We start from the raw sequence: 25,064 nt of genomic DNA on the forward strand, positions 1-25,064 counted from the left end.
GTTTTCTTGTGCAGTGCTCATACACCTTTCACAAGTTATTTGACCCCTTTAAGAACTCACCAAATTAGTTTGATTTCTTCTGAAAACATGGGGAAAAAATGCAATGACCGACTTGGCAAGAAAGTCCCACAAATTGCAAGACATTTTACATACATTTTTTTTTTTTAAAAGAGGGGAGGATTATTAGACAATAATACAAAAAATATGGATAATAATTTCAGATTTAAAATTATGTTATAGAAAAATAAATAAAAACAGACATTTTGTTTTTATTTTTAGTTTTTCTAGATCATTTTCTTGTTTGTTTTTGACTTTTCTTTTTCAACTTTTTTGAGCTCATTTTAGGCAATGACATGTTAAGTCGGATGCCTCATCCCCCCTGTGTCTTTGAAGTAAATAATAAACAGCATTTGCTCAGGTTTCTTTTTTTTTTTTTTTTTTATCTCCCTGCTGTTTCACTTTCATATGTTTTTTCTTCAGATGTGCGTCAACACACACCAAAGACCTCACCTGAAAACATGCCCCAGTTCAGGAACGAGTTCAATGACCGTGCCAGGAGGGGCTTCTGTTACTGGGTCATCGAAAAGAAGGCCTCAGCATGTAAGCACTGATCCAAATGTCACCTATACAAGAAGTATCAGCTTGGCGTGACATTTGCATGCACATGCACAATTCCTTTAAATCTCCTTAATCATTCATCCTGCTGTTTATACTCTCAACTGTGCACACCTTCACAGTTTTGAGGCATATAATGAAAGATGACCAAGTAGCTTTTACTGTCTTTGGTGCACCTTTGCAACAAAGACTGACTTTTTATTTCATTCTTTTACTTATTTGTATAACACAGACATCCTACTCTGCAGGCATTTCATTTTATGTTGGTATATTTTATTAAAGTGGATTGAGTGCACATATAATCAGCATAAGGATTGTAAACACTTCTAAATGTCTATTACAAGGACAATTTTAAAGAAGTAAAACTAAATGTGTATTGTATTTTTAGAGTCACGAATGTCTCTTTACATTATGGTAGGTTTTCACAGGTCAGAAGACTGATGCCTCTTCATTCCTTTCTTTTGCAGGTAAAGGATACAGCTTTGGTGCCTACAAGACCTCTCTGGGATTACCAAAAGTCTAAAAAAATGTTCCTGTGTAATATTATTGTAACCTTCTGTTATAGTTAGTTTAAATCACTAAAAACCATATGATTTCACTCAGTGGATATAATATATAATTAAACACCTATCTCCTTTCCAGTGCCTGTTCACAAGATTTTAAGACACCAGTTCTGCCTGCTGAAGAGTAATTTGCCTTTCAGTGGAAATGCTGTTAATCTGAAGTATAACACTTGGAAATCAAAAAATTGTCATGACTGAAATAATATGCGTAATGTGTAAAATACCTTACCTGAGAGAGATTTGCTGAATAAATAAACTGATTAAAAAAAGAAGCTATATCAACATAAAATAGTGCAGTTTTTAGAAAGGGTAAGATGACCACTATTTTAATGCACTTTGTAGATATCTAGTAAGGAAGTTTAAATGGAGCCTACTGAGTCAAGGCTGTAGCCAGGGAGTCAACATTAGGAGTAACAGCTGCTAAGGGGTCGGGGGTCTCCCTCTAAAAAAAAATCAAATTTGAAAACTCTTTTCTTATTATTCATCATGAACAAGTACAGATCATACAAATATGAAATCAATGAAAGCTACTACTGTCTACATAAATTACACATGCACTGACTCTTAAATGATTGGCACTTCACTCAGACTTCATCTGACAAATAAAGCCTAATAAAGACATGAAGGAAATGTTGGCATCACTTTGACTAACCACATACAGAATCTGTAGTACACCGTAAAAAAGTGAATGAACAAATAAATAAATAAATGAATTTATTTATTTATTTATTTCAAACCAAAAATTAAAACAAACAATAAACAAACAAAGGTACAGTGTGCAAAAAGGAGCAGGTAGAAGTAAAACTTAAACATCCCTACCCCTTTCTCACTTTTTTCTTTTAATTCATATATTATTTCAACAAATTCCCAAATGTATTTACAACTAGTGTACAAGCAACCAGTCTACTTACCACCCAATTAAATATATGAATAAATAAACAACTATCCCAGGTTTATTTTACAATCCAAATATTCCCCAGTGTTACAGAATAAATAGAACACCTCTAACAAACCCTTCCCTCAATCATATACCTGCCATAAATATCTTTTTTGTATAGTTTTAAAAAAATAATTGATTTAAGTTCATGCTTAAATCAACCACACACACACAAAACATTTTCTGAATGTTGCCTGGAAGTGAATATTTTTTTGCTCTAAACATGATTATTGCAGTTTTAAATTTGAAAGTAGTTATAATAATGAAATTTGTTGTGTTTATTTAAGATTTCAATTGCATTTACTCAGACAGCGGTGCATGGTTGCCTGTGCTGGTTTTGGTTTTTGTATTTACTGGGGGGAATGTGCCCCTCCCCACCCACCCACTATATATTTATTCACTATTTAAAAGCCTTTTTCTTTCTTGAGGTTGAATGTATGCAAAGCGCTGAACAAATTGCTAGTAATACATATGCTTTGTCTTGTCTATGATGTCCTTATCCTAATGTGCTGAACACCTAAACGAACAAACTTCATAATTAATCCTTTTTTTTTTTTTTGGTGCTTGTCCCAATCATATACTGTACATAAATAAATCATTACACAGTTTATGGTCCCAAGATAGTAAGACAAATCCATAGACTGTATGCTCAAATCTCGTTGGCACAAGCAATCTCGCGAGATGGTACCTTTCATACGTCCATGCGTCCATGGCGGCCAAACGGTCCGTAGCAGAACTTTAACACCATCTAGCGGTTAATTTATACACAAACTTTTAATTCAATCCAATATGTCAATAAGAAGTTGTGATACTTTGTTTTTGTTCAGAAACTTTGTCAGCAAGAAATCGTGTACGTTAGCGAGTGGCGGATAAAGTGACATCTTTGTCCGACGTCCTGCGCAGTCCCGGCGGTTTCCACCGTGCCGAGCCTGAGAGGGAAACTTACCGGTAACAACTTTTCAACATTACCTCGTAAAACACACACTTAGGTAGCAACGTAGCTAACACACTATATGTGTGTTAACGAAGTGTTGAATTAAAAGAAACACAACAGTGACATTTGAAGGCCTCTTCGTAGCCACAGTTTCAGTCGGTGAAAATTGTTAGCTAACAGTTAATTGGCTAAATGGAAGGTGTTAGCTAACTCATTTACCAAACTAGCCAGGTGTTTAATAATTTACAGCTAAAAAAACCCAAACCACCCAAATACTGTTAACTGTTAAAATGTGTATGTTAGCTAGCTGTGCTACAAAAACCTAGTGGTCGTGAAGTTTTGCACCATTTTTATTTCATTTTTTCCCCCTGTAATTTTACTGCAATTAAAATGTACTGTGTGCGATTTTTGAACTCAGAAAATCATATATATATATACTTGATTGTACACTTTTTTTTAACCAGTTAAAGAATTGCTATTTTGAGAATAAAACTTCATTCGTTTTGTTTGAAGTCATGGTATTACAAACTGGCACAGTGGGTGGACCATGCACCTTTAACGTTGGTTTGTAGCTCACCAGTAAAACCAGAGAAGAAGACTGTGTTTTTTCAAGGTTTCTTAGCTCAGTACTAGTACCTCGGGCCACAGAGTACCTTTGCCAGTGCATTATTGAGGGTTACCTACAGTGCTACTCAATACAGTACTCAAATTGCATTTTGATTTTGCACTTTGTTTGGGCTAGGTCTGAACCTACTTACTAAGTTCATCAGGAGATGGGCATAATCTCTTATTGTAGGAAAAGTGAATACTGTATTTTTTCAATGTGATTATTTGAAGTGATGCTTTCATGTTTTCACATTTTTGCCCACATGTACTGGGCTGTGACTCAGACAGATCTGTTCAATCCTTTTCTAACTGTGAATTGTACTCTAAATCTCAGACATGGACAGCGGCAGAAAGAAGGTGGTGTTTAAGTGGATCCGAACAGCAGTAAGCACAAGCACACCATCTCCATGGAATATGTCACCGAATGAAGATTCAACAACTCTGCCCCTCAGCAACTCTCCAGGACCTGAAGGCCTTGGAGCACTGAGTCTGGATACCCCTAAGAGAAAAGCGCTGGTGCTTGATGAAAGCACGCCCTCTTCAGGCAAACTAAAACTAAGGAAGCTTTCCAGGAAAAATTTTGAGCAATTCAAAACGTCAGAGGTAAATATTTACTGTAAATCTTCTTCTGCCTGTCTTTTCATGGTCCAAATATAATCTAAATGTTTGTTTTTCATTAAAGTTAGAGTCTCAAATGTGCTATTTTATGCATTATGTTTAGTTTGTGTCAAGAAATCACTGATAATTTGTCTGTTTGCACTTTAACCATCAGGAGAAACCTTTGGACAGCTCACCCAGGCAGCTTGAATTCACAGCGAGCCAGCAAGTATCATCACCTTCACCTCACTCTTTTGCCTTGAAAAAAAAAGAGAGGACACCCGAAGAGGGGTCGAAGGCTATCTACAGACGGGCTCTGATTGCAGCCATTGGCAGCACAGGAATAACCGGCAGCCCCACAGATATTCCGAGGACCAGACTGTCTCTGCCATCTGTGTCTTCACCAGGGAAGACTGAAACAGCCAGTCCAGTGTCGCTTGACAGAATGGTCACAAACATAAAGTGTTCCTCAATCGAAGCGGGGAATATATCCGAGGACAGCGGCACTTTACAGGAAGAACACTGGGAACATGGCACAGTCCATCAAGACCAGTGGTGCTCTCTTCAGACGTTTGAGGACATTGAAGACCACAGTGATGACTCTCAGCTAAGAACAGACGGAAGAGTAAGTTAACTTCCACTTGGAAATCTTGCTTTTCTTGTAGTTTTGTTTGATTATATGTAATTTCAGAAGCTTTAGTTGCATGTATTCTGATAATTTGCTTGTGTGCAATTAAATGTTTGTTTATTTAGTTGTTTTCTATTAGAAAATAACAACAAAAGAAACCATAATGTTTGCATAGAAGGCAGTAAATTGATGTCCTTAAAGAATTGTGACTGCGGCTGCAAGGTATGCAAAAAAGTCATATTTTGATTGTTATTTTTAAAGAATATTGGGATTGTTATATATGCCACATTTATAATAGGGAAAGTAATTGTTCCATTTTTCAATGTAAAATGATAATGATAATTATGTGATTTTTGCTGGGGTCTGTATCAAACAAGAACTTTCCCTTATGTCTGTAATATGATTTGTAGGCCATGCCATCGACGTAGCACCACAGTGCTTCATTTATATAGGTTTGTTGTGATACATTTATAAAATAAAATGAAGCTCCTGCAGTTTGGATATCTGGGCCATATTGCAGTTTCGATAATATTCTATTAATTTCTGCAGCCCTAGCTGCAAAATAAAGATAATCCCTACTATATAATATAATACAATTCCATATACTTTATTGTCCCTGTAGGGAAATTTGTCTTGGACTCAGATGCTGCGCAGTCACAACTATACAAACCACATATGAACAAAGCAGCACTAGCTGTACCAAACCACCCAATAAATTGCACATAATCCTTATTACACATGCAAAATATTGCAAATACATGGCACATAACACATATTGCACACATCCTGCTGTAAAAACATTATGGAACTGTTGCACAGTCCCTGCAGGCTCAAACAGCATTGAATCAATCATCAAGCCATTAAGGATTAAATGTTAATTGGAGTTGTTTTTGTTTTTCAGAGTGTTGTGCTAAAAGGACAAGATTCGCCTAAGAACTTTGTTGCTCTGGACTTTATTGAAACAACCTCTCAAGAAAATGGACAGGAAGCCAGGGACTGTGACTTGTCTCTCCCTGACCTGGAGTATATCCCAGAGTCTCCGTGTTGTTTCATGACCCCTCACAGAGGCTCTTTTGACAGCCAACACTGGGAAAGTCCTTTAGTGAATAAAGAGGCTACTACTCCCTCTGTTACCTTCTCATCGCCTACTAAAACCACTGGACCCGTCCAGGAAGCTGCTGAGAACTTGGAGATGCCTTTCTCATCACCACAGAGGACAGTTTTTGTTTCAGTCAAGCAGCCCCACTCATCAAACACAGCCCCTTCAAAGGGTTCCAAGGTTGAGACTGAGAGTTTCCACTCCCCCAACATTAAGACCTATTTATCGGATCCCTTTTCTCTGCCACTTCGCTCAAAAAGAGGAGTATTGGACACTCACTTGAACCCGAGGGCCCCACGCAGGCGGTCAGACGCTGGCTCTTCCATGCGTCGCCTCCCCTCCAACTTAACTCACAGTGGCACTCCTAAAAGGAGATTATCCCTGGGGGCAGAGCCTATGTGGAGCAGTTATCCCAAACATGACAGTGATGTTGGATTCATAGACTCGCACTGCCACATAGACATGCTCTATGGAAAGCTCGGCTTCTGCGGGACATTCAACAGCTTTCGAAGGCAGTACAGAAGCAGCTTTCCTCCAGAGTTTAGAGGCTGTATCACCAACTTCTGCAACCCGAGGATCATGGTGAAGGAGGCCTTGTGGGAAGGTCTGCTGGCTGAAGACATGGTATGGGGGGCGTTTGGGTGCCACCCCCACTTTGCCAAAGACTACTCAAGTGTCCATGAACGCGATATACTGATGGCCATGCGGCATCCTAAAGCTGTGGCATTTGGTGAGATGGGCCTGGACTACTCCCACAAGAACTCCACAGACACCCACAGGCAAAAAGAGGTACAGTGCTGGTCGATATTGTCTGCGACAAATAAAACTCTGAGGGTACGGGGCACCCAACAGCTCACCTGGTAGAGCAGGCTGTGTTCTTGCTGCGGTGGCCTCAGGTTTGATTCCACACCTGCTTTCCTTTGCTGCATGTCATCCCCTCTCTCTCCCCCTTTCACGCTTAAGCTATCCTTTGTACAGTAAAGGCAAAAAGCTCCATAAATAATCTTAAAAACTTTCAGGCTTTGGATAAGGTACTTGAGGTGCTTGAAGTACTTGAATTTGACACTTAGAAATTTAAGTCTTGGAATGCTTTGAAAATGGGACATTTTTAAACTTGGTACTTGAAAAAGTACTTATAATTAAGGAGAACAGAATGACGAATTATTTTATCCTGTCAGTTGGTAAACACCAGTAAATACTTGGCATCAGGATGTTCTGCGCGCCTGAAAAACACTCACCAGAGTAGCGTCAGCCATTAGCAGCAGTTTCAAGCTTTAATTTGGCTGTAAATAAGCAGCAGTTGATTTTCAGCCCTGGAAGCATGTATTGCTCCATTTACAAATTTTCACAACAGTCTTGCAACAGATTGTTGTGAAGATATCAATTTCATCCTCGAAAAAAAAAAATCAGTGCTTGAAAAAGTACATTAAAGTTTGTACGAACTCTGGAGTCCAGCACATGTTTATTTTAAACTAGATAGGCCTTTGTTCTTGTGAAATGTTCATAAAATATTGTTTAGAATGGGATGATACTGTTGCAAAATACTAATGAATGCTGTGATCCACATTTTGCGTTTGTGCTTTAAGGTGTTCGAGCGTCAGCTGCGTTTGGCTGTGGCCATGCAGAAGCCTCTGGTGATCCACTGTCGGGACGCAGATGATGACCTGCTGGCAATCATGAAGAAGTGTGTCCCAAGAGATTACAAAATCCACAGGTGTGTGTGAGGGGAATAACATCCGACTGATTATTCTCATTTTACATCAAAAATATCCTGCCTTTTTAGCAGCATGAAAAAATGTTGGAAAGTTATTAACTCTCTTCTGTAAGATTTATTATATCTAAGATATCAAAACCTGTTTGATACAATTGATAGTTGGCGTTTTTCTGCAATAGTCATTCAATGTGTTTAGATTTATTATTTCTCTTTAGTAGTAGTTGAAGAGTCCATCTTTCCTGCACTGGATTTGAATTGAATTGGATTGTGAATGGTACCCAACCCTATCGATCAGAAATCTTCAAAAAAGTCATTTTTGTCTATGGATTAGTTTATTTGTTTCTCATTCTGGCCAAATAATCTAATCTTTAAATCATGAGTTCTGTGATTTTATGGGACCTTCAAAGTGTAGACTGCATTTAATCTGTGAATTTTCTTTCTTGATTACTACATTTTCCAGGCACTGCTTCACCAGCAGTTATCCAGTCATTGAGCCTTTCCTGACAGAGTTCCCCAACTTGTACGTGGGTTTCACAGCCCTCATCACCTACCAAAGGGCCACCGAGGCCAGAGACGCTATCTGCCAGATCCCACTGGATCGCATCGTGTTGGAGACAGATGCACCATATTTCCTGCCAAGACGGGTACGTTTAAATTGAGACCTAGGAAACCAAAATACTGCTCTGATCTCATTAATGATGGTCAGGCTTTTTCCCCCAGCTCCTGATTGTGTTGACAGTTAAAAATGACTAGAAATTACACATTGAACCAGCTAAATGTGTTTTGTGATGGCAGCTGGTAGATACACGTGATAAATGTGTCTCGCTCTTAACAGGTGAAGAAAGACGTCTGCAAGTTTTCACATCCTGGAATGGGCATCCACACGCTGCGAGAGCTGAGCCTTCTGACGGGGAAGGACATGGCCACGGTCCTCAGCACCGTCCGAAACAACACCCTTCAGCTCTACGGCGTATGATCTTCAGAGACGGTGGGTAAAAAGTAGAAAGAAAAAAAGAGGAGACAGAGTCGGTGTTTGTGGAGCTGGTTTTTCGCTTAAATATCTCATATGTTTTTTTCGTTTTAGATTTCTCAGTCGTAGTAGAGATGCAGGAAAATGGAGGAGCAGTTTCTTTTTATCTGAAAGACTCAAACAAATAAAAGGCAAAAAAGCAATGACTGTGTGATAGAAATACGGTATATTATTGTTTGTCTGATTCTGTTTGACTTCATTGTTCATCATAGACATTAATTTCTAAGCATTTTGGTCGTTGTAGTTTGTGGTTTTTGTTGTTTTTGTTGTTTTTGCTGTATTGACGTAATGTGACACCTCTTGTTAGAATTTCCTTGGATGTTTGTCTTGTCCGGCCACTGTCAAGTTTGATTTGGTTTGATGCAGTGGTGACGTATTAAAGGCACTTAATCCTGATTTTTTTTTTTCTACCACTATGTTTTGTTGAATCACTAATCCTTTGGAGCCTGGAGTGACATCACGCCTTTCACAAATATTTAAACTTTTGAACACACACGAGCACGTTGATGTAGTTCTTTTCCGAAATATGGAAATAAAAAAGGCAATTCATCAACTTGATAAGAAATGTTCCAGGAATTGCAATAAATTAGTAGATTTAGAAAATATTTTTTAAAAAGCAAGAAAAATCTCTGAGGAAAAAGAAAAAGCTAGGGAATAACTATATTTATAATGAAAGTAGTTATGTATTTATAATTAGGTTACAGAATTATTTTAAGTTTTTTCAGCACTTTCCCCTGGTCATTTCCTTTTTTAACACCTTTTTTTGTTATATTATTGTTATTGTTATTCATTCATTTATTTATTTATTTTCAGGTAATTTTGTACATTTTACTTATTTCTTGCTAATATTTGGGTTGTTGATTCTTTCATTGCTCATGGCTTTCTTTCCATATTTTGAAAAGAAATCAAGCCTATTTACTTGGATTTCAAAGGGTTAATGAAAGTGCTGACTGAAGAGCAAATTAAGGTGAAAAATGGAAAATAGCGAAGTGTTGTTTGTAATACAGCAACACGAACACACACAGCTGTTTTTTTTTTATTAAAGAAAGGAGGCGGCTGCCAGACTTATCCATTAGCCTTCTTTGATACCGCTGTGTTTGTCACATTTTTTTGGCTTGAGTGCTTTTTATTTTGTGAGTGATCAGCCCGGCCTACTTGTGGCATATTCTGCTGGTAAGAGGGTACCATCCGAGGACAAGATTGATGGTAGATGAGCAGATGTGTCTCTGTTATATCGAAGTTTTGATGAAGATGGATGTGTTAAAATACATACATTTTCCTGCCCGACAGGTTCCTAATGAAACATTCATTTCCTTGAGTTTCAGATCCTCTCAAGAATGTAGGCCAGAGCACATTATGTTCACGGCTGTGTGTCTGCGTTTATCAAAAGCTGCAAGGTGGAACGCAGGACACACATGAGCATCAGAGCAGCGTGTGCTCTGCTGTGTTTGACCCAGTTCTTCAGATTTGAACAGAAAGTTTTCCAGTCTTGTTCTGGGATTAGTTCATTTCTTGTTCTTGTTTCTTGCCATGAATAGAGCTACGACATTTAGGTTCATATAAAAGAAGAGACCCTAAAACCCCTCAGATAGCTGTCAAATGAGGATTCAAGAGCAAACTTTCACACTGTAGCACAATGATGCAAGTCATATCTGAGGTTAATGAATGGTCCTTGCAGATGTTTTTTATGCCTCTGCATTGCTGTGTTTTCGTGTGGTCAGCACATACGTCTCATGCTCGTAAATTTGGTATTTCAGGAGCGATTTTGGGGAATTGCTTCATATTTGGCACCAATGTCCACTTGGACTCCACACTTAATGGATTAGGTTCTGGTGGTCAAAGGTCACTGGGACCTCAAATAACACATTTTTGTGCCAAACTACAGAATTCATCTGCTAATTTCATGTCTTATAGACCAAACCACTGTGACTTTACGCTAACCACAACGTCCACGTCCGGGCGGACAACAGGCAATTGATTTTATAGCTATATATTTATACCTTTATATATATTTAATTTCAGGGTAACTGTAACACAGTGGTCCGACCTATCGGACGTTAGTTTTGCTGTTTTTATTTTAAGTACTGTGTTGCTTTGCTAGCATCTGATAAACATAATACCAGCACAGAAGATAAAAACAATGTACTGCTGTGGACACGGGGACACAGCCAAAAATAGACATAAATACCTTCTTTTATTGAATTTTTTATTTTATTATATATATATTTTTACTTTTTATTAAATTCTTTCAAAGTCTTCACTTCATATACGAGACTGTACAGACGTGGATGTAAACTACATCTTGACTGGTTGGTGGAGGCAAACAACCACATGGCGGTAAATCTATTTTTTTACAGAGGCGAATCTTGTATTCCCTAAATGAAGGAGAAAAAAAAACATACTCCTGCCTGTTTTTCCTAACACTCAAAGATGAGACAGAGAGACAAAAGATGCTTAGTCGATGCTTTATTTTTTGTGGGTCTATGAAGATGAATAATAATAATAGATATATGGACAAATAGATAGTTGTTTTTAATGCTTTAATTTTACATATATGAGAGTGGAAGTTCAATATTGAAACTGATAACAGTAGTTTGACAACTCAAGCTCCTTAATAAACCATAATCAACATCTGCATTCTGTTAAACTCATTTTCAACCACTTTTGCACCACTTAAGCTCCATGATAAGGTCGTGTAATGACCGCTGAACTGACTCGATCACCGATGATGACCCAGAGATGTGACTGGAAGCTCAGAAAGATGTTGAGTGAAAATTATGTCGCCAGATTTTACACAGTGCTCATATCTCAGTCCGTCATGAATCTAACAGCAGTTATTTCTCCAAGATGTAGTGGTGCAGACTGTTTGAGTAACAACGTTTGAGCTAAAATAAAATAACATTATGTTTTGAGATAAATGAGACTAGCATGTCTACAGGCTAACTAACGATCACTATCTAATGACGTTGAAATCGGAAATTATAGAGATTCTTGTCCATGATCTTCAAAGTTGTGATGGTCTCTCTGAAACAAGATGAATTATTATCTTAATAACAAAATAATAAAGTTCTAAGTTTATTTATTTCACCATAGAAAAGATCTAAAATGTCTTATTGTATAAATCAAACCTGCTGCAGTCTCAGTGTTTCCCAGCAGACGCTGAATGATGTCTTGCAGCGCGACACCGTACTCCTCAAAGTCCTCCCGTCTCACGGTGAAGCCAATTTCAAAGGGGGCACTTATCTGCACAGAGGAGAAGACCATTATGTTATGGGGTGATTTTGGGTGCGGTGGTGTAGTTATGAGTGTGGTTTCCACTCACTGTGATGTGGTTGTCCTCAGGCTCCTCCATGACTTGACGGCCGACTCTAGAAGACTTCCCCTTGTTCTGTGTTTGACCCAGACCAGAGAAATGTCATGATTGTAACTAATTTAGCTTTACATTAGGAGTTCAATGCAGTCAAAGGGATCGACATACTCCTCAGGCCTTGAATAAAGTACAGTGTATGAGCAGTCACTGCAGTTCAAACTGACTGCGCTCCATACAGCCCTTAATTAATCTCATGTGATTCCTAAAATTTAGAAATTTTCACATGTTGGAAACAATGCCTGCAGACAAAATAATGTCTGTTCAGATGCCCCAAAGGATCCAGTGAACACATATCTTAAGTTTCTGTGACAGGACCATTGTCAGAATAACTATCATCATAAATAGCATTACTTAAATGTAGATGTTGAGTTGGGACTCAGTGGGATTGCTAGAGTTTAAGCCTGTTTTATTCTAAGGATGGAGACAAAGACACATGAAGGGTTAAATATTTATGCATGGTATGGCATTTTTTTGCCACTGAAAGTAATGATCAGAACAGCAGGATATAGGATATCCACTACATGTAAGAGTCCTTCATGTTTAACCAAACTAAAGTGAAAGTATTTAAGTATTATGAGCGAAATGTGCTTAAACTATCAAAGTTTCAAGAGTGTAGTGTTTTACTATTATAATTATTGTTTTTGGATTAATGAAACTGCTGCATTATTGTATATGTTGCATTTGAGTGCTATAGTTGTTTAAGACTGTGTTCATTTTAACTCCTTTATATAGATCATCACATTTTTTTTTTTTTTAGTTTTGCCATCCTGTGAGAACCACGTGTCTCTAAAACATTGACTTGAATTGTGTCAGAAAAAAGTCCTGTTTACAGCTTTGTGACAGTGCATTTTCCAGCTCATCTAAGAGTTTTTTTTTAAAAGAGTTTACATATCTTAAGAAGGAGGAGAATTATATTACCACCAAAAAATCACTACATCACTTCATCAGACAAATAAATCTTTCATTTATTTTCACTGTACAGGAAAAATTTGAAAAAAATGTAATTTGAAAAGCAAGTAAAACCATCAGAAACATGTAGTGCAGTATAAAGTGCAATATTTGTCAGTGACATGTAGTAGAGTAGCAGTATAAGAGTACGAAAAAGGGAAAAAGTAAAGTACAAGTACCCCGGACAGTTTACTAGTATAGTACTTGATAAATGCACTTAGTTAAAGGAAAACTGCCTAATTAATTTGTTGAGTGAGTGGTAAAACAGCATACGGACTGGTTTAGATAATGTGAGGATTAACTTTCATGATTTACATTATATAAAAAATAATAATAATAATAAAGACTTAGAGAAATAATCCAAACGCTGTAAAGCATCTTACCGGAGGTTTTTGTGAAGGGCTGAGAAAGCTGGAGCCCGCGCTGGTCGACTTGCACCACAGAGTCAGAGAACAAAACATAATAACCAGCAAATAGGTGTTTCTTTTCAAAAACATGATGGAATAAAAATCTCGCTCGTAAATCTGCTGATCTGAATCTGAAACTGACAGCGACTTTAGTGCTCTTTCCCTCAGCAGGCCTGACTTTTATATACAGTTCATCCTCTTTCATTTTGGTTGAAAAAGTCATTAAATATAATAGCGTCAGGTGCTCGTGCTGTCACATATTGGTAACATTAGACTGTTCAAATGTTTAAATTGATAACACAGTGGGCGTTTTTCAGTTGTAACCTGATAACTGACCTGTTGATCCTCTTATCTGTACAATGAGGTGATGAAGATAATAGCACTGTTGAAGAAATACAGATAAACTGAACTCATTCAGCCTAAATGCATGCCTACAGGAACATGCTGATATTGAGACATTGTTCCCAGGACATGTGCAGAACACATGGGCATAATACAAATAGTGTTTACTCAGGGATAAAGCCAGCTTTGTGTTAATACAAATATCAAGGTTAATATTAATCACACTGCTCAACAGAAAATAACTTTAATGTGTTTAAGTGCATCAAACCGTGACGATACCCCCATAGATGCTCCACCAAACAAAAAAATTTGCACTTTGAGCAGTTATTGTTGCTAAAGCAAGAATACTCAACCCATACATGTTTCTAGGACTGAAGGACATTTTTAGGATTTTAGGGCATTTCTTAGATTTTAGAACATTTTGAGGATTTTAGAACATTTTGAGGATTTTAGGACATTTCTAGGATTTAAGACGTTTCTCCACAAGCACTGTTTTTGAAAAACAGTGCTAGTTCTAAGATTTTCAAACATAACTATTCTGATGTTGTTTTATGCACTCTGGCACCTTATGTATATTAAAAGTACAAAAAAGTTCCCAGTGTCAATCACTTTATTTTTTATTGTGAATTGGAAAATAATTGGGGGGCCACCTGGCACCCTATCAGGGGCCAGATTTGGCCCGTGGGCTGTTAGTTGAGTATCACTGCTATGGTGCATAGAAGACACAAAATTGAGCTTGTTTATCAAAAAGGTTTGGATACAAACATGAAACAGTTCAGCGAACGAAAGAATAACACACACACATTGACCACCAACATCTCTTACTGCCCCCCATTGAAAGCGGTCTAGAACCAGGCCTGCTTCAAGAGGACTTGATAGGGAGGTAATTAATCAGGCCAGGTCAAAGCAGACTGGGATATTTTTTAAGGCTATTGTTTTTTACCATAGACTGTATATGAAGTCTTTATTATTATTATTATTATTATTATTATTATTATTATTATTATTATTATTATTATTATTATTATTATTATATTTAAGTCTATATATACAGTCTATGGGTTTTACATCAAAACGCCACTAGTTGGCGGTAGAGCGAGATACCATCACCGAGAGAAGCACCAACGAAGAAGTCAGACGCTTGTCACAGCAGTAGCTCCTCAGATATTATGGTTTCGAAAAGAAATAGAAAACATGGATAAAAAGAAGAAACCCTTCGATGTGACTGCTTCATCGGTGAGTTTCATTGAGAAACAGCTTTACAAACATTTTGATGATACTCTGTGCGGCTTTGTGACGTTTAATTGAACGCTAATAACAGCTAACGCTGGCTAACTTGCTGTTAAGCTACACTGTTAGCACATACACTGAATTTTAGTTGTTTTAGTAGCAAAAACAACATTTATTGTTCATTGTTGACCGGTATTTCTGTAACATGTTGTTTCTTACAGCTCGTCGACCTTAAAGCTGAACTGTTCAGAAAACAGGAACAATTCAAGCAGGACAAACTTGGGCATGAAAATGCTGCTGGATTCACTTCAAAATCCAAAGTCAAGGTGCAGTATGTGTTGTTAGGGGACTTTTTTTTTTTACCTGCTTGAATAACTGAAATTACTGACCAGGGTGTCTCCTCTTCATGCTCCTTTGTAGAAACCTAATGTGTGGAGCAAACAAAATGCTGGTGTTTCAGCAAGAGCGGAGAAAGATGCAGAGCAGCTGGCTGAGGAGCAGATCAGTCTGGATAAATCAAAGTGAGTCCAGCACATTAAAAGATAATATAATACAACATACTATATTATATTATATACTATGATCTGCAAAGTAATTTAAACCTGGGCACTCTTCCACCATTATGGCTGTTAATGCCTTATTTCAGATCTTGTTTTAACTGAGTGTTTATGTTTTTAATAATACTGCCTGTTGATGTTTTTAATGTCTTTGTTCATGCTCAGCATCATTCAAAGTGAGGGTCTCCCTCTGTTGATTTCCCAAGTCTTAAATAAAGACTTCTGTGAATGCAGGAGATTTACTGTCGTCATACAATGGCGAGCAAAATCTCCAACTTATCATTTATTTGCTTTCAACAGAAGCAAGTTGGAGGAGAAAGCCAAACTCTACGAGCAGATGTCCAAAGGAGACTTTCCAGGTTGGTGCAGTTTGAATCAAATCTTCCTGATATTTAGTTGCGCAATAAAATGTTGTGACTTTGTGATCATTTTGTCTTGTAATACATCAGATGAAGAGACAGAGGGGCTGTTCCTGGTTGATTTCACCCAGAAGATTATTGACAAGAAGAGAGAAACACTTGCACAGAAGGACAGAGAAAGAGATGATGAGGAAAGAGACAACTGCTCTCCTGTCCCTCCTCCTCAAAACCCAGATGAGGAATGGTAATGTCAGATTCATTCATTTTAAAGGGTTTTATTCAGGAAATATACAGTAAAGTTAGTATTTTTTTTAAAAGCAACTATACTATAATAACTATACCCATGTAAAGATATACTTTACAGTACAAGTGATTTAATTTATACCAGTACTGCCACCACAACTGCTATCTTTAAAAAAAGATACAAATAAGTTGAAAATAATTTTTAAAAAGAAATAATAATTGAAAATGTACTTCTTACATAACTAGGAGAATGTCTGAAGTAGGAATATGTCTAATGTATAATTTTCCAAATGTTTAAATAGAAGTTTAAACTTTGGCTGGTCAACTAGTCTAAAAGTAAGAAAATGCTCAGTCGGCATTCAGAATTAAGATCAAATTTATCTCTAAGGATATTGTTTGAAAAAAATGTTGTGTATGTAAATCACAAGAGCCATTTGAAATCATTAATCACTTTCTTCAGTACACAAATTGTATTTTAAATGCTGGCCCACTTAAATGTTTGTCACTTTGTACCGTGCATGATAAACATTGCTCATTTTCCTAAAAAACATGACAAGAACTCACTAAATCAAACAAAAATTATCAACAACAAAAAATTACACTTGAAAACAATATACTTTAGCAAAGCAAATCTTTAGAAAACTTGCCTGATTATTATGGGTGGAAGCAATTGCGTAAAATAATAATAATTTTAGTAGTAACTTGAACCTATTAGTATTTTTGGTGTCGACTAGGAAGAGTAGCAACGTTTAATCCACTAGTTGAATAATCATGGGCATCACTGCTTCTAAGTATTAAACAATTCAAAACCTGTTTGTGAAATGTTCTCCTGTTGCGTTGTTTCTTTGTAGGGTGGACTATGTCGACTCTTTGGGCCGATCTCGAAGATGCATGAAGAAGGACCTGCCAGGTTTTCAGAAAATGGACCAAAACCTGAAAGGAAAAGGGTGGATATTTCTACAAATAAAAACTCTTAAAAGGTGTAGGTGATGGATGTGGATGTTGGCGTCATGCTTGGAAGTGTAAGTCTTTTGGATATGACTGTTTGTTGTAGAAAAGCTTCAGCTGACTTACTCTCGGAGGACATGCGTCGAGAGCTGCAGAGGCAGGAGTGGGAGAGGGAGGAGGAGGAGGCGATGAAGAAGCCTGTCGGGCCGATCCACTACGAGGATATCAGGGGACAAGGTGAATATTAAAGCATCTCCAGAGTGTTTCTGTTTACATTTGAACAGAGGGGCTTTGGTTTGTAAGTCGTATAAAGCATGTTGTGTGTCTGATAATCGCAGAGGCTCGGGATCTCGGTGTGGGTTACTTTGCCTTCGCCCAAGACGAAGAGCAGCGCAGAAAGCAGAGAGAAACTCTGGACATGCTCAGAGACCAGGTGAGCTGCTGATCGCTGGACAGAGTCCGCCCTATGTAGGCGAACTGCAGCAACTACAATTTTGTTGTAATTGAGTTATGACTGTAAATAAATCCTCTTGATATCTTAATATTTGTTTATCACATGTATCTTATGACAGTTCTTTGGCAAAATTTCCTGGTTCAGTCCTGCTCTGTGTAAGAAACAGCATCCAAAAATCCAACAGAAACCCAAGGCAAGCTGCAGTAAATGCCTTGGTTTCCTGGAGATTTGTGATTCTATAAAGTATAAGTAATAAATGATAAAGTGACAGTGATTACAGCAAGGTAAGTGATAAAGATGACGGATGATGATGTCAGTTAATATTATTTTAGATCAAACCTGATGAATTGAATATTACAACAAAACAAGGATTGCTTAAAAATGTCTCTGTTACTACTTTTGAAACCAACATCTATCAATGAAAGAAATACAAAATGAATCTGGTCAGAAATTATAACAGTTGTCCTCATAGTGAAAGATGATTACTGTGGTTGATATTTATATTAGATGTGCGCATTTTAAAGTTTAAAGTCCCAGTGCACGGGATATCTTTGATGAATAAAATCCAAGTTGAATCTAAGCAGATTATTAATGTTCTTTCAGTTTTCAGTTTGTTTCTCTGAACATCCGTCTTGTCCTTCAGACAACAGAGCAGCGCACTAAGAGGGAGCAACTGAAAGAAAAGAGGAAGGGCATCCTGCAAGCCCGGCTGGCCAAGGTGAGGCAGAGGAAGATGAAGACGGCTAAGCTCGATGGCACTGAGGACGAGCAGAGAGAGGAGGAGAATGAAGGTTAGAATCCACGACCACCTCACATCAAATGCTGCATTTTGATATTATCGAATTGGAGCTTTTTTGGTGCAAAGTCTGTTTTCAAGCTGCAGTTAAATGATCACATGAATGTTAACGAAGAAGTGTTGTGAATTGTTTGTCCCAGGAGAGGAGGACGAAAGTGAGTTGATAGGACCGCCGCCTCCACCAGAGGACTCCCCCGAGGTCAGCACAGTGAAGAAGGTGATAGTGGAGATCCAGGAAAGGAGAGACACCAAACCAGGAGTTCCTCATGTCAGAGAATGGGACAGAGGCAAAGGTAAGTCTTATTGTTTGCATATAAACATTTAAAATTTTTCTTCTTACATCATGACTACAATGACAGTATTTTAAAAAAAAAAAAAAAGAGTGTCCCACACAAGTAGGACATGTACTTTTATGCTGTTTTTCTAGGATGGAAAAACAGAATTATAATGATGGCTTAATTCCCCTCAGCATCTTCAGCGTCAGCGTCCTGATATTTTGCTTGATTTTATTCTGTCTCCACACTTTGTTTTAGCGCTGTGTGTGAAACAACAACAACCTGCAAGCTACGTGCCTGGGTCCAGACCCTTAAATCCTGCCCACTCAGTTTAAATTGACTGGCAACAGCAGTTTTTCCGTCAGAAAAGATAATGATCAATAAGTGCTGCTAGGGAACTTGATCAGCCGATCAGTGCCACAGGCGACTTACAGCATTGTCAGTCTGTTGTCAAGGGGTGCACCAGAACCAATGAGTAATAACAGCAATGGCGTGTGCTGCAGATAAGATAAACACCGATTTTAAGGCTGTTCTAAATCAACATGTCTTCTCATTATCGCCTGACTTCATAGTTAGTTTGTTTTTACTTTGCGGCACACCACTCTTAAAACCCTGGCAAAAACAGTATGCATCAGTGTTGACTTAAAATGGCGTTAGATTCAGGAGGATATGTTGGTTAGTGATTAGTTTGGTAAAATGAAAGCCCCCCTCGCCCAGGTTAAGGTGGACGCAATGTCAGACTGAATGTAGTAGTAAAATGTAAACGGAGTGAAACAAGTTGACAATTCTGTCTGATATCATGCAAACAAGCTTCCAACCTCGAGCTAAAACATCTTAAATGTTTTACGTGGTGTTTTCTTTTGTGGGATTCAGCCATTTTACTGCCAGTCCTCCAATATACATTAAACCACGTTCCCCCGGACACTATTTTGCAAGGGCACTGTCTTTGCATCCTGGGCTTTGCCTGTCCCAAGGCAACTGTGATTGGTTTAAAGAAATACAAACAACTCAGAGTGTTTTTACCTCTTTGCATAGAACCTTGAAGAGTTCAGCTAGGCCTCTCTGCAGCGCTGGCACAGTGCTAAAACAAAAAGTGGAGATACACTAAGTCTGGCTATGTAAGACTACTTCAGTAGAAACCTGCTTGACATTACACACAGGAGCGTTTGTTTTTCCATCTCATTCAGATTCTTCTCTGCAGTAGGCAGTAGTACCTTTTAGGTGTCATGCACTGTTTTGCTTTGAATTCAGGTACTTCCGCTTAACTCTCTGTAAGTTATAATTCAATACATGAAGTTTGAATTATGCAGTTAAAGGTAGAGATCTGAATCCTCTGCCCTTTTTGTGACCCTTTGGTACGGAGCTGTGTTTGAATAATTGTGTCATAATTGAGACAAGAATTCAAACTCAATCATGAGTTATGTACAGTATGTCATAGATAACTGTGTCTGTGATTAAGGGAAATCACTCTTTCTGTATTTGACTAAACACTTCACTTTTTTTTAAACTGCCTTTTTGCTGTTTCTTCCAGAGTTTATGTTTAGTGAGTGGACAAGTCGGCGTCGCGAAGAGCGAGAATCAGAATTTGCACCTCCCTCTGCATACTTTACGGAGGAGAAGAGACAAAGACCAGGGATGAATACCGCTCAGAATAAATCCAAGATGTCCTTTAAGTGGACCAAAGACCCAGAAGGAATCTCTGAGAGCCAAGAGGAGCCAAAATCTCAGCCTGAAAAATGTGCTCCTCCACCTGCCCAACCTCAGCAAAGTCCTCCACCTCCTCCACAACCACAGACCTCATCACAGTCAGCACCTTCAGATCCCCCAGCAGATTCAGCTCCTGTGTCTGCTCCTCCTTTTAATCCCCAGTATCCCCCTCCTACATTTTACCCTCCGTTTCCTCCTCCCCAATTTCCTGGACCACCTCACGTGTTTCCTCCGTTTCCCCCAAAGTACCCGAACCAGTATCCCCCCCAGTATCCCCCCCAGTATCCCCCCCAATATCCCCCCAATATCCCCCCCAGTATTCACCTCAGCTGCAGAGCCAGTCCCAGCCTCAGCAGCCGCCCCAGTTTGTAGACCTCAGCCAGAGCCAGCAGCCTGCACAGAGTCTGGAAGACATGCTGTCCTTCTACAGAAACACCACCTGAACTCTAAAATATCTCATTTAATGTGTAGCTGGTTCATATTGAGAGTTAAAATACTGCTGTTTCCTTTTCTGAGGAAATCATAGAAACAACAGAACAAAACTTCTCAGCTTTATAGAATTTAATAAATATCTGGAATTTAGCTAGACATTGTTGACTTTTTTTTGTCGTTCTGAAAAATACCGTTAACGGTCCAGTGAGTCAGATTGAGTGGCACCTATTGGCAGAAATGGTATATAATATTTTTAACTGTGTTTTTATTAGTTTGTGATAGAATCATGGTGTTATCATTACCTTAGAATGAGCTATTTATATCTTGTTTATTTATGTTGTTTCTACAGTAGCCCAAAAACAAGCCCAAAACGAACAAACTGAACACTGGCTCCAGATCGAAACATTTGCGTTCTCGTGTTGGCCACTGTAGTTCTCCTACACCCTCGACACATGGGAGAAGTTTCAGTTGGCTGTAATCTGCAACCTAAGATGCCACTAAATCCTTTCACACTAGACCTTTTAATTTCAATTGGAAAGTGTTATATTTTCAGTTTTTATACATATAAAGCCTCAGTTTCATGCATTTGTGTATTGACATGAGGGAACTAAATGAGGTGGTCATGCCTGCTTGGACACTGAGCTGCAGTATGAAAATATCCACTAGATGGTACTGTACACCTCCCTTTGCAAGTGACCAGGTTGGTGGCGTGCTGCAGGATCTGTCTTAACTGTTGAAGACCTCATTCTAGAGCCGCAGTGATTTTCTTTGTGAAAGGAATAATTGGTAGTATTGGTTGTATTGGTAGAATGTCATAACATAGTGAAATATAGTGAAATATGTCCATCACAGTCTTTCAGCGTCTGAGACGATAGCTGTAGAGGACTGTATTTGTCCGACCAACAGTTCAGAATCCGAAGATATTAAGTTTTTTGTCCCATTAGAAAAGGAAAAGCAGCAAATCCTTGCAACTGAAAATAGCAAGAATGTTTGGCTTTTTATGACGTTTTCCATTTGTTGATTCCCAAAGATGTGTTGATTATTTTTCTGTTAATCCACTAATTGTTTGAGTGTTTTGGTGAGGGAATTACATATGCTTCAAGGATTTTCACCTTTTTGTTTATTTTTACAAATGTAAAAGTCTGTATTGTCTCAGTTCTCTAACTCTATTAAGTGTTGGCAGCTAAGGAAAGGCAACAGGTGAAGTTGTGAGTGAGTGCATTTAGTTTCACAGTTTCCTCATGTGTGGAAGTGCAAGAGAGTTTTACTGTGTTGCTGAAAGCATGACTGAGCATGAGCATGACTGTAAAGCCATAAATAACTTGAATTGAACGTCGTCATTGCTGCTCCCTGATGCCCATCCGGACACATCCTGCTGCTCTGCATCACCTCCTCCCTCCGTCCTCAACACACGTGTGCCAGTTCCAGTACCTGTGTACACATGAGCCGGTGAGTCTCAATAACAATTTAAAATCTTTAGTCTAAGACACTTTTAATGCATTTTGAATTATTTCAGATCTTTCTTATGTGCTCCTCACAGTGGAATTAAGCGTTTCAGTAATGTAAGCTGGATAATTAATGCTAGAGGAACACATTTATCCTCAGCAACATGACACAGACTCAAAGGCCAAGGTCTTCTGTGGTGATATATTATCGTGCGACCAGTGAATATCTTTAAAAAGAGCTCTGTGTGTAATGTGCAGAGAATTCATAACAGAAGAAGATGATTTAATAACATCAGATTCATGTACTGTTACCAATGTTACTTCAATGCACATCACAAAATTAGACTGTAAACTACCTTTGACTATGTGATGTGATTCTGAATTTCACAGGTTTTAATTAATGTAAACAAAACTGTAGCCTCCCTCTGGCAAAATATCATGTGCCTTAAATCTGGATCAGTTATACCAGTTTTATGTTGACTAAACTGACAATCCCTGACTGATATACTTTATAGATGATTATATTCAATGCATAACAGCAATAGTGCAGAACAACTGATAAACTTTACAATTAACCCAAACAGTCGACATAATAACTGAAAGAACTTTGTGTAAAAAGAGCCATTTGGATGAATTTTGAGCTGAGTATTTGCTGTAAATATTGCATCAGAGTTCAGTTTACAAAGCAAGGACACAACGAAAGCAAAAGCAGCATCTGCACCTACAGAAACTAAAATAACAACAAAAAAACATAAATACATATTTAAGTCACGAAAGGTAGTCTTGCAGATTGTGAACTTTCTGTCTAACAGTGAATACATGTACATGGATCTAACTGCATGCTTTATCAAGATTTTAATGTGGTATCAATTTCATCTGTTATCTTTGGGACATGGTTGCTAAGAGAATAAAAAATCAATTTGTCAAAAAATAGGAACAATCATACATGATTAATAGACTTCTTTTTGACAAATTGATTTTTTTATTCTCATTGAGACTCGACCATTTCTGTTAGCTCTTGGTTGTTTTAACGGCGTTCTTTTCGCATGAAGGACGAGGTTGTTTAGCAGGAAGTGAAGACTCTGTTAATAAACCTTGAGGTCTTCATTGTGCCCTTATCCTGCAAGATTAAAAAAAAGTTTATATCTTGAATAATAACCTAAATTAAAAAAGTAACCCCTGTGAAACTTTGGAGACCTTGCATGGGGGTCATGAGCCTCAATTAAGGAACCAGTGAATTACACAAATAAAGCAGATCCAGATATGTTGTCTGAAGTTACAGAAGACAACATTTCTACCAGCAGATTGTGTTTGTTTACATGTGTTGAAGCGTCCCTGTCCTGGTCCAGTTGAGAAGAGTTGATAGTTGTCGGTAGTTTGACTTGAAGAGCTGGAACTTGACCACAGATCAGAGACCAGATCACCCCATTACCCTCTAAATGAGATATTTGGCTTGATCTCTGCCTCACTTGTTTCCTCTGTCAGGCAGAAAGAGAAGTAGTTTGTGGCTCTCTTGTATGAAGAAGTGTTTCTCTTCCCGGTGTGATGGATTGTTGACCTTGTTGTGACCTTAAACTGTGTTTATTTCCCCTTATTTGTTCCTGCAGCCTCAAGTTAGATCAGCCCAAGCAGAGTGGGAAATACACACTCAGACAGCTTCACTACTGTTCCTCTGGTAAGTGTGTGTGTCTTTATTGGTGTGTTCTCATACAGTATGTGTTTAAGTGTGTTTGTGAACAGATGTGTTTGATTTGTTGAAGCCAATTTGCTGCCTGAGTAAATTCGCTGCTTAGGAGGTGAGATGATGCTGATACAGTGACAAAATCTCAGTGACTGACAGTCGTACAGGGATTTAAATAGGTTTCTTCCCTGCATCCATAATGTAGTACACACTAATATTCATAACAATGAAGAACACCCATGTTTAATGAGGTTTACAACAGAATAATTCAGCACAAATAAAAGTGCACAGGTGCTTAGTGTTTTTCTATTTTTAGCCATGGCAAGGCTAATGTCACTTTATGTCTTATGTCCATTGCTGCACTTTTATTTTTTACATGGCAGGCTTTATTTGAAATGTCTCTTGTGACAAGTAAAGTAATCTTAAATCAGTCTGGTAGTTAGATTATCAACCACTTTGATCTGGGCTGAAATATCTCAACATCTAGGATATGAAGTGACATGAATTTTTGTACAGATGTTCATGGTTCCCAGAGGATAAATTCTTATGACTAAGATCCTCCAACTTTTCCTGTAGCACCACCATGAGATTAATATTTGTGGTTCTGAGTTAAGTTTCTCAACATCTATTAATGGATTGCCCTAAAGTTTGGAACATATTCATGTCCATTAAAGAACTGGGTGTAGTCACCATGACAACACAAAATTAACACGGTTTTTAAAACAGGTAAACCCACTAATAATAAGCTATAGACTGCTTTACCATTGCCAGTAGAGCAGATCTGTGTACACAGCTCTGCAGAAGATGAGTATGCTTTTCTGTGTGCTGTGTTTTTTTTTTTTTTTTTGGTGTGTCAGTTTGATGTCACCGACAGGCCAGAGAACAGATAAACAGTAGAGAGCAGCAAGGACAGAAGTCTGTGAGAACATCAGGGTCCTTACTTCTTTTCATAGTATATCTCTCACATATTCAGTCTCTCTTTCAAACTTGATGCAGAATAATGTTGATCGATGTTTAACCGCTGCTTAGGAGGAGAGGGCTGGTAATTAGTGTTGGCCCATTATTGCATCTTGCCGTTTAGGGAGCTGAATTACCATGCTCATCTGCGTCACAGTCCAGGGTCAAGAATCCAACTTTTCAAAGCTAA

General features: G+C 38.1%; 3 protein-coding genes across 4 annotated transcripts; 2 read left to right on the forward strand and 1 right to left on the reverse strand.

Annotated features, from left to right (window-relative positions):
- The first annotated feature begins 2,775 nt into the window (after positions 1–2,775).
- tatdn2 (TatD DNase domain containing 2) lies at positions 2,776–9,119 on the forward strand. Of its 2 annotated transcripts, XM_042497647.1 has the most exons (9): positions 2,776–2,838; positions 2,943–3,063; positions 3,990–4,258; positions 4,428–4,877; positions 5,782–6,768; positions 7,566–7,693; positions 8,154–8,337; positions 8,529–8,681; positions 8,778–9,119. In XM_042497647.1, exons 3-8 carry the CDS (start codon positions 3,992–3,994, stop codon positions 8,667–8,669), a joined length of 2,157 nt encoding a protein of 718 aa, XP_042353581.1. In that variant the 5' UTR covers positions 2,776–2,838; positions 2,943–3,063; positions 3,990–3,991; the 3' UTR covers positions 8,670–8,681; positions 8,778–9,119. The 2 variants fall into 2 exon arrangements, with proteins under 2 accessions (XP_042353581.1, XP_042353574.1); XM_042497640.1 differs by lacking the exon at positions 2,776–2,838 and having other exon boundaries at positions 2,846–3,063.
- Positions 9,120–11,727: 2,608 nt separating this feature from the next.
- On the reverse strand, positions 11,728–13,538 carry ghrl (ghrelin/obestatin prepropeptide). The gene is made up of 4 exons (XM_042510431.1): positions 13,425–13,538; positions 12,046–12,111; positions 11,852–11,966; positions 11,728–11,747 (listed from the first exon to the last, which is right to left on the reverse strand). The coding sequence occupies exons 1-4, from the start codon at positions 13,536–13,538 to the stop codon at positions 11,728–11,730; spliced, it is 315 nt and encodes a 104-aa protein (XP_042366365.1).
- Positions 13,539–14,922: 1,384 nt separating this feature from the next.
- Positions 14,923–21,732, forward strand: ccdc174 (coiled-coil domain containing 174). The gene is given in 12 exon segments (XM_042496855.1): positions 14,923–15,026; positions 15,242–15,346; positions 15,441–15,541; positions 15,878–15,936; positions 16,027–16,180; positions 17,031–17,126; positions 17,234–17,364; positions 17,466–17,560; positions 18,225–18,372; positions 18,518–18,670; positions 20,184–20,644; positions 20,647–21,732. Coding segments are annotated over 12 exon segments (1,701 nt in total). The 5' UTR covers positions 14,923–14,984; the 3' UTR covers positions 20,803–21,732.
- The last annotated feature ends 3,332 nt before the right edge of the window (positions 21,733–25,064 follow it).

This window comes from Plectropomus leopardus, chromosome 2 (genome assembly GCF_008729295.1).
Source record: "Plectropomus leopardus isolate mb chromosome 2, YSFRI_Pleo_2.0, whole genome shotgun sequence".
Lineage (NCBI taxonomy): Eukaryota > Metazoa > Chordata > Actinopteri > Perciformes > Serranidae > Plectropomus > Plectropomus leopardus.

Excerpts from the sequence above, each read along its gene's own strand:
- ghrl (XM_042510431.1), bottom strand. The coding sequence starts at position 13,538 with ATGTTTTTGAAAAGAAACACCTATTTGCTGGTTATTATGTTTTGTTCT. Across the intron at positions 12,112-13,424 it reads GCCCTTCACAAAAACCTCCG|AACAAGGGGAAGTCTTCTAG; the intron begins GTAAGATGCTTT and ends GGTCAAACACAG. Across the intron at positions 11,967-12,045 it reads CTGAGGACAACCACATCACA|ATAAGTGCCCCCTTTGAAAT; the intron begins GTGAGTGGAAAC and ends TCCTCTGTGCAG.
- tatdn2 (XM_042497647.1), top strand. The coding sequence starts at position 3,992 with ATGGACAGCGGCAGAAAGAAGGTGGTGTTTAAGTGGATCCGAACAGCA. Across the intron at positions 4,259-4,427 it reads AGCAATTCAAAACGTCAGAG|GAGAAACCTTTGGACAGCTC; the intron begins GTAAATATTTAC and ends TTTAACCATCAG. Across the intron at positions 4,878-5,781 it reads AGCTAAGAACAGACGGAAGA|AGTGTTGTGCTAAAAGGACA; the intron begins GTAAGTTAACTT and ends TTTGTTTTTCAG.